This window comes from Benincasa hispida, chromosome 4 (assembly GCF_009727055.1).
Source record: "Benincasa hispida cultivar B227 chromosome 4, ASM972705v1, whole genome shotgun sequence".
Classification (NCBI taxonomy): Eukaryota; Viridiplantae; Streptophyta; class Magnoliopsida; order Cucurbitales; family Cucurbitaceae; genus Benincasa; species Benincasa hispida.
The window spans coordinates 11,940,665-11,949,738 of record NC_052352.1 but is presented as its reverse complement, the minus strand read 5'-3'; the positions used below and the strand labels follow the sequence as shown (position 1 = coordinate 11,949,738).

Sequence of the window (9,074 nt, the reverse complement as noted above, 5' to 3'; positions counted from 1 at the left end):
AAGATTTGAATTGTTGTTAAGTTTAAGTTGATTGTCATTTTGTTGGATTGTAATATTCTAAACCTGAGTTCGGTAAAAAAGATTCTCTATCAATTTGAAATTTAAGATGGCGACATTCCGTAAAAGTTAAGGATTTATTGTTCTTTCTCCCTTAGAATTATTTTACGATCTTTAGCACAGCTACATTGTTCGTTTTAAAGACTAAATATATTACATTAGGAAAAAAATACGTGTATTTGTTTCTTTATTTATTTTTTTGAGAAATAATAAAGAGTTATATTGATAATATCTCTACCACTTTACCCACCCTTCTATGTGTCACTTTCTATCATATTATACACTTTTAATATCTTTTTCTTTCATAAAATATATTAACGTGTGATAGAAAAAATTTTATAAATAGAAAAATTCTAAAAGTATTTAGATTTTATAGTAAAAAGTTTCAAAAGTATTTTATACTTATAAAAAAAAAAAAATTGATTAAATTATAAATATTTTTAGATTTTTTTTATATTTAAAAAGACCCGTGTAATAAGCGTTTGCTTCCTCCTATGTAGAGAGGGAGTAATATTCTTTAAAATTCATAAAATGTAAGCATTTTAAAAAGCATCTTGATGATTAAATAAATTTTTAGATTTGATTGAAAACATATCTCGGTGAGTTAACTTTCATGATTATTGCTTATTTTAAAAGAAAAAAAAATCATGCATATTGGGTTCTATCAACTTTTATATATTTTGCATTAATTCTTGGAATTTAGAAACAAAATATTTTATTGTCCATTTGTTTTTTGAAATAAAATATTTTACAAAAAAATTGAAAAATACAAAACAATTGTTCGTTGACTTAGCAATAAATATCTATATGAACAAGTGGATTACTGAGTGTTTTCGTAAAATAATCAAATTAAAACCAATGATATGATAAGAAATAGGATATAGTTTTCATGTACCATTTAAATACTAAAGCCAGAACATTAAAAATAATTTTGAGTGAAGTCATTATCAATGGTAAAAATGGAGATGTTGTGGAAGTGTATTGTTAATTCAGTGTAATTAGATGAAAGTTTAAATAAATAAACTATATAATTCAGTGTAGTTCTTATAATTTATGAGAATAATATATCCGTCGTAAAGACAAAATTTAGCGGCCGACAAAAGGGTTTAAGAGTCAAAAGATGGGGCTGGAACACTGTGGACCCCACCTTTGCCTCTTATCCAACGTAAGCCAATCCCCATGGACCACTCATGTCCTTGCTCTCACCCTTTACACGTGGCATTACATCCTTATTTTCATTTTTTTCTCTCTTTTTTTCCGACTTTTTCATCTGGTCGTAAAATTCTGCTGAGCATTGTAAGATACCGTGTTCGTGGACCACCTGAAAAACCTCCAACGGCACACCTCTACTGCCAAATTTTTTACTCAAGGAAGATCCAATACTAAAAAAAATTAAATGGAATTATTTTGAGAAAAATATATTTTTTTTTGTCACATTATATTATTGCCGACTTTAATTATGATGGAATGTTTCAACTGTTATTTGACACTTAGAACGGTCTTGTACAATATCCTGGAACTAAATATTAAATTATTTATGATTATTTACAATTATAAACTCTCAATTCTAGAAGCACCATTTATTCTACACTCTTTAATATAATTGTTCTCTCTTTGTTTTATCAATGAATCATGTAAATATATGTATCGATTCTGAATTCTTTTATAATAAATTATTAGATAATGTTTAAAAAATCGAAGAAAGATTTAGAGGAGCAACCTCGGGGTAGGAATTGCTTAAAACTTTAAGGATACATATTTCCTTATAATGCCAAACTTTTTTTTTTCTTTTATAATGTTGTCTAAGTCCCACAAAATTCTGAATTAATCTACTGAACGAACACACTCATATTTACATCACCCCTTAATTAACTCAAACCATATACCCAGAAAAATAGAATTAATTAATTATAAAAAATTAGAAAAAGAAAGAAAAGTCAATGGATAGGACAGGTGCTATGTGATTCGCAGGAGCCATGTTGTTCCACCTGATTGTCGGTGAAATATCTCCATATGCAAAAGCATACACGGCTTCTCTCAATATTCCATGTCATCAAATTACCACCCAACTAATTTATTCTCTTTCAATTATATACTTTTACATTTTTCAACCCTTTGAAATTCAAATTACTTTACGACTTTCACCTAACCCTAACTCTAATTTTCAATTCTCGAAATCTAGTCTACCTCGATTGATATAAATATATATTATCAACTTTCAAATCAAAGATTTGATTCACAATCTATCCTTTAAAAAAAAAAAAAAGATTAATCCAATTAAAATGTCACGTATGTGATCTTATCAATATATGATTTGATATGGTAATTCATTATCTCTTCCTATTAGAATTTTTTCCCCTACAATGGGATACCTATAACAGTTGATTCCAATCAACATACATTAACTACTCAATTAAAATACCAACAATGAATTTCAATTCATTTTAAGAGAGGTTGACAAATATGGAAAATACCTTTTCAGTTCTTTTCAATTTCTTCTACTCACTTTTCTGCCTAGTAATGGGAAAAAAAAGTCAAATCCTTCTTGGATTTGCATTTAATTTTATTTTTTTTTTAAATTTTGAGCTTAAAAAAATGTTGGTATTGCTACAACAGGATTATTTGACTTAGAGCATCCAACCCCATAATATCTAATCATGTATTCAAATAAAGTGCCAAGGAAAAAAACAAAACAAAATCAACTAACAAGAGAGAGACAGAGATAATGAAAGAGTCCTAAAACTGTCTGTTTGTGGTAAAAAATCAACTCTTTAATTTCATGAACCCTAAACCTCCTCTCCTCCCTATATATATAAATGCCACTCTAAATTGTGCCCACACAAACACACAAAATTTCAATATCAATAGCTCTATACAACCCTAAAATATTCCCTCTACTTCTCCTTCTCCCTCTCCCTATTATATATCTACCTAGATATTGTACACTACTTTGATCATACATGATGGCAATGTTGTCTACCAAAGCTAGCCATGATTCACATGGTCAAGATTCTTCCTACTTCTTCGGATGGCAAGAGTACGAGAAGAACCCTTATCACCCTACTCGAAATCCCACCGGAATTATCCAAATGGGTCTCGCCGAAAACAAGGTAATTAATTATTGGCTGCTAGTTGGACCGCAACTATTACGTGTATATATATATATATATGTGTATATATATTTGTAGTCCAATTACATAATCGAATTATATGTTGCCATGTGGCATCGATCAGTTGGGCTATTGATCAGCCCAGTTAATAATCAAGTATTATCGTTATGATTACCATTGTTAACCGTTGATGTAAAAGTATATAGTATTAATGGTTTTATTTGCAGCTATGTTATGACCTATTGGATGAGTGGATGGAGAACAACCCAGATGCTTTGGGATTGAAAAGAAATGGAGTGTCTGTGTTTAGAGAATTGGCTCTATTTCAAGACTACCATGGCTTGCCTGCTTTTAAAAAGGTAGCTAGATACTATACTTTTTCATAAAGACCCCTTCAATTTTTTTTTAATGGGGAATAATATTGTGTGTAATAAATAATAGTAATAATAATAATAGGTGTTAGTTGAATCGTTGGCGGAAATACGAGGAAACAAAGTGAAATTTGATGTGAATAAATTGGTTCTCACTGCTGGTGCAACTTCTGCAAATGAGATCCTAATGTTTTGTCTTGCCGAACCTGGTGAAGCTTTCCTTGTTCCCACTCCTTACTATCCTGGGTAATTAAACTTCATTATCACCTTTTTTTTTTTTCAGACTCAATTATTTGTCCATATGTACCATGTAAACTATACACTGTACTCCCAACAATATTCGCATAAATCACAAGGTTATAGACAACTTTTATCAATTAGTAAAAGTGCAATATTTGAATTCATCATCTCACTTTCATCACACACAAACAATGTATTAAAAATACTTATAATATAACAAGTTATTATTAGACAATTTGGTGAGATACATAAAACTAGATATAACCCCAATGCATCTAATTTTTCTTTTTCTTTTTTGGTTAAAATAGACCGCGCAAAAGATTAGAAGAATGATGATTACATGTAGCCTCCCATTTTCCATATACGGTTAAAAAAGATAATTCATTTTTTTTTTAAAAAAAAAAAAAGAATTGCACGTGACATGTTTTTATAAAGTATTATTTGAGCTGCACAATGAAGATCTATACATAATAAATAATTAATAGAAATAATCTGACTACACTCAAGTATTTTTTTTATTTGAATTTTATTGATTTAAACTATAATGCAGGTTTGACAGGGACCTAAAATGGCGAACAGGCGTACAAATAATTCCAATTCACTGTTCGAGTTCAAACGGTTTCCGAATCACAGCAGCGGCAATGGAGGAGGCCATGGAACAAGCCCAGAAGCTGAAATTAAGAGTGAAAGGGGTTTTAATAACGAACCCATCGAACCCGTTAGGCACCACATTGAGCCGGAACGAGCTGAATTTAGTAGTGGATTTCGCGACCGCCAAGGCAATCCACATCGTGAGCGACGAGATATATTCGGCCACAGTATTCTCGTCCCCAGATTTCCGAACCATCATGGACCAACGCCTACAAAAATCCCCAATTTGGGACCGAATCCACGTGGTGTACAGCCTATCCAAGGATCTAGGCCTACCTGGGTTCCGCGTAGGCATGATTTATTCAAACGACCCACAAGTAGTGGCTGCAGCTACCAAAATGTCTAGCTTCGGTTTAATTTCGTCTCAAACGCAATATTTGGTGTCACAAATTCTAGGGGACGCCAAATTCCGAGGGAATTACATGGAGGAAATGAAGACGAGGATCCTAAAGAGAAAAGCGATGCTGGAGTCGGGGCTCCGGAAAGCCGGAATCGGGTGTTTGAAAGGGAATGCGGGTCTGTTTTGTTGGGTGGATATGAGGCATCTTTTGAAGTACCCAAGTTTTGAAGAGGAAATGGAGCTTTGGAAGAGGATTTTGTGTGAGGTTGGGCTTAACGTCTCACCCGGTTCGGCTTGTCATTGCTCTGAACCCGGTTGGTTTAGAATGTGCTTTGCCAACATGTCGGAACACACTTTGACGGTGGCGATGTGTCGTCTTAAGGCCTTTGTGGACTCTACTGCCTCCTCCTCTCTCAAAGGCCAAAGAAGTCCGTTGTTGTTAATAGAAGGCCCTCAACTAAGTGGTAATGGTGTAGCCTAATATGCACAAAATTTCTTCTTTCGAAGCTGTTTGCTTGTTTATTACCCTAATTAATCTAATATATGTAAGAAGTTTAATTAAGTTTTAGTAATGATGTTTCAGATATCAACTTAATTATCTATTAATTTGTTACATATTTAGAGAATATATCATTATAAACTAAAGTTCAAGAACTAATAGACAAATGTCACTTTATGATGAGATTATCTTTTGGAAACCAATGTTTTTTTTTAAAATGATGATGATAATAATAACTTAGACATAACTTATTCAAATATAGTTGAGTGAACAAGATACTTATTGTTATTAATTATTATCAACCATCCAAACTATAATTGTTCGATTCTAAAATGAAAGAAATAGATAAAATACAATATAACCCAATATATTCTTATTTGAAAAGGAATAAGTCGAGATCTTTGTAGTTCATTAAATGTGTAAAAGATTTAGATCTCTCTATCTCCTATTTATATGTCAAATATGTTTTTAAAAAGTTTTATTTTCTTGAGTTTGACAATTTACAAGGTGGAAGATTCAACTTCTAACATATATATATATATGCAAAACTTAATATCACTCTAAGTTAGTAGTTATATATATATATATTTTTTGAGGAACTCTAAGATGTATTCAACAAAATCAAAGTTTTAAATGAAAAATGATACAAAATATAAGTATAAATACATACTGATACAACTCATGTATATATTTAGACGTACAGAATTTTTTTTCTTTCTTTTGTTCGCTATAGTCACATATACTGGGGGTGTTTTTCCTATCATGCATGGTTGTAAACACAACAATATAATTGTACATTAAAATAATATAATACAACGTATATACTATGTTTATATTTATTATTCCATCTTATGCAAATATGTATTCCATGGATTTCATCATATACACTGGGTACATTTAATTATTTGAAAATATAAACTCCGTATATTTGTTCGTCACCATCATCATGTAGTTTTTGCCATAAAAAAATCTATATAGTTTGAAATTGAATTTCAAATATAAACATAGTATGAAACTTAGCTTCATAAGATTTTCCATGGTAATATTCAAAAATGGAAAGAATGTAATTATATATCTTAAATAGGTTTTGTACATTCAACATGTTTAATCATTTACTACTATGAATCTGAAATGCAATTTCAAGTATTTAATTTAAAAGATAAAATCATTTTGAAAAAAAAATGAAGTGTTCAACAATCACTTAAAATAGTTTTTGAACAATAATTTTTATCAAAAATGTTTAAATAAAAATAAAATTTTTGAAAAACATTTTTTTTTCTTAAGTCAATCCAAACGGACCATTAGTATATTTGTTTTTCTTTGCTATCAGAAAAAATAAAAACATAGCATAAAACTGAGTTTCACAAGATTTAAAAACGTCATATGAAACTTTAGAGTGTGTTTGGAATATATTTTCAAGTATTTAATTTAAAAAAATAAGTCATTTTGGAAGAAATTGAAGTTTTTGACAACTACTCAAAGTAGCTTTTCAAGTATATTGTAATTCGTTTTTATCAAAAGTATTTAAATAAAAAAGAGATTTTTTATTTAAAAAAAGTTTTTTTTTTCTTAAGTCGATTTAAACCGGTTTTAAAATTTAGCAAGTTATTACCGGTAATTTTCATAAATTGAAAGGGTGTACTAGAGAAAGAAATGTGCAGAAAATTAACGAAGAAAATTAAAGCAAAATAAGGTGCAAAGCCGAATAATAGTGTGAGGAAAATGAAGAAAACATGTGGGTGAAGGAAAAAATAACAATTTTTGAGCTCACATTTAATACCAAAAAAAGTCTATCAGGAATTGAAAAATCAAGTTGATATTAAATGTGGTTTTTTTTTATCACATTTAATTTGTGAAAATTAATTGGTGGAAAAAGAAAAAAAATTAATTAATAAGACCCATGTAGATCGTTATATTGATCGAAAATCAATTTTTTTTTAATAAACTATAAAGATTAGATCACTACATGAATTCAACAATTAATTTTAAAAAGATTTTTCATAATAGGAACTTAATTGTTACCATTTTTAAAATATAGGTACTACATCGTTACTTATTAAAGTTTATTAACTAAATTTTTACAAATGTAAAAGTACAAACACTCAATCGTTACCAACTAAAGTTTGGAGTCAAAAAAGCTTTTCAATCGATACCTAAGAATATGTCCATAATAATTAAATTCATATTAAATAGATTTGAAACAAAGACATAAAATCAAACTCATTTGATATTTATTTTTTTACAATATATAGGATAGAAAATCAAACTTCTGACTTTGAGGTTGATAGTAACCAATTAAACTATGCTATTTTTTTGTTTTTATACTAAGAAGATAGATTATATAGTATGGAATAATATGGGCTTGGGCTTGGGATCCCAAGTGACGTGAAATGAAACCATTCGGCCCATTCTTAAATGGGCTGCATAGGTTCGACTACTCTTAATTATGGGCCGTAGCATCATTTCTTTTAGGATCCTTTTCCTCATTGAGTTTTCCCAAATAAATATTTTTTTTGTTTGGGCGATTGGACAAAGATCTAATTTTAAAAAGAATTTTTTGGAAAATATCTAAACACACTTTTCTGTCCAAAATATATCTAAACTTAAAATATTTAATTAAAATACACGGTAATTAGTAAAACAACGTGGACATGTGTACCTTTCTCGACAATTAGGAGAATCACACATTATTTTAATATAGAATCTAATCCAAAAATCAAAAGTTGCCTTCAAGAAAATTAGAATATAAACCAACAATTCAAAATAGCCAAAATGAAGGAAGATTTAATGGAAATAAATCAATACAACAAAATCAAGTCTAGATTTCTTGATTATAAAATCAAAATGAAACAATCAAAGAAAGATTAACTACCTGACAATCGAATCGAATAATACAAGGTATGCAAGTTAATTTTGTTCGTGTATGGAAGAGCTTTGATTTAATTGCGGTGGTGTAAAACTTGCTATTCACAAGGATCAAATAAAAATAATGATCACTACCTTTCTTACTACATCAACACTACACTTACTACTGACAAGGATCAAATAAAAATAATTCACTACCTTTCTTACTACGTCAACACTACTCTTTCTATTACATTAACGTCACACTGTACATGGAATCTACATCAACAAAATTGACAAACCTATAGACCTACAATTATTCTTACTAATTATCTCTCCATTGTTAACCCGCATATATAGATAGTATATTTGTAGGTTCGACAATTATGTTTCCATGAACAATATATTTGACAAATCCCGACATAAACCAAAATATGTCCCAATCCCATTCTTCTTTGATTGAAATTAGGTTGGAATAAATCATGTTGGAAATGTGATATTGGCTAAATATAGATTTCTGACATTGACTAATTGGACTTTTAGTGGATCTTGTCACAGAGGATGTTCTTCTAAAAGTCAAATCTTCATAATATTTCTTTCCTTATTTAACTTATTATGCATAATATTTTATTTGAGATGTTTTCCTTTTTGGTGAGCTAAAGATTTTATTTGTGGACATTTCCCATCGTTCCTCTGTGCTATTTAAATTCAAGAACTTTTCATGCTAGGGTTGCCGCATATATTATTTGAGAGATCATTATGACAATTTCGGATACATATTGCATTGCATTGATTTCAAGAAGAAGGTTGTGTGTTGTGTTCATGGCAGTGTGTTCTTCACTTACTTTCACAATAAAGAAGAAGGTTGTGTGTTGTGTTCATGGCAGTGTGATCATTATGTGTTCTTCATTTGAGAGATCATTGATTTCAGAGATCTTTTTTGTCTTCTTTCCCTCCAATTC

At 29.8% G+C, this 9,074-nt stretch overlaps 1 protein-coding gene across 1 annotated transcript; it reads left to right on the top strand.

The window, feature by feature from the left end:
* Positions 1 to 2,916: 2,916 nt before the first annotated feature.
* On the top strand, positions 2,917 to 5,300 carry LOC120076491 (1-aminocyclopropane-1-carboxylate synthase CMA101-like). Its single transcript, XM_039030337.1, has 4 exons — positions 2,917 to 3,167; positions 3,395 to 3,526; positions 3,624 to 3,784; positions 4,329 to 5,300. Exons 1-4 carry the CDS (start codon positions 3,018 to 3,020, stop codon positions 5,248 to 5,250), a joined length of 1,365 nt encoding a protein of 454 aa, XP_038886265.1. The 5' UTR covers positions 2,917 to 3,017; the 3' UTR covers positions 5,251 to 5,300.
* The last annotated feature ends 3,774 nt before the right edge of the window (positions 5,301 to 9,074 follow it).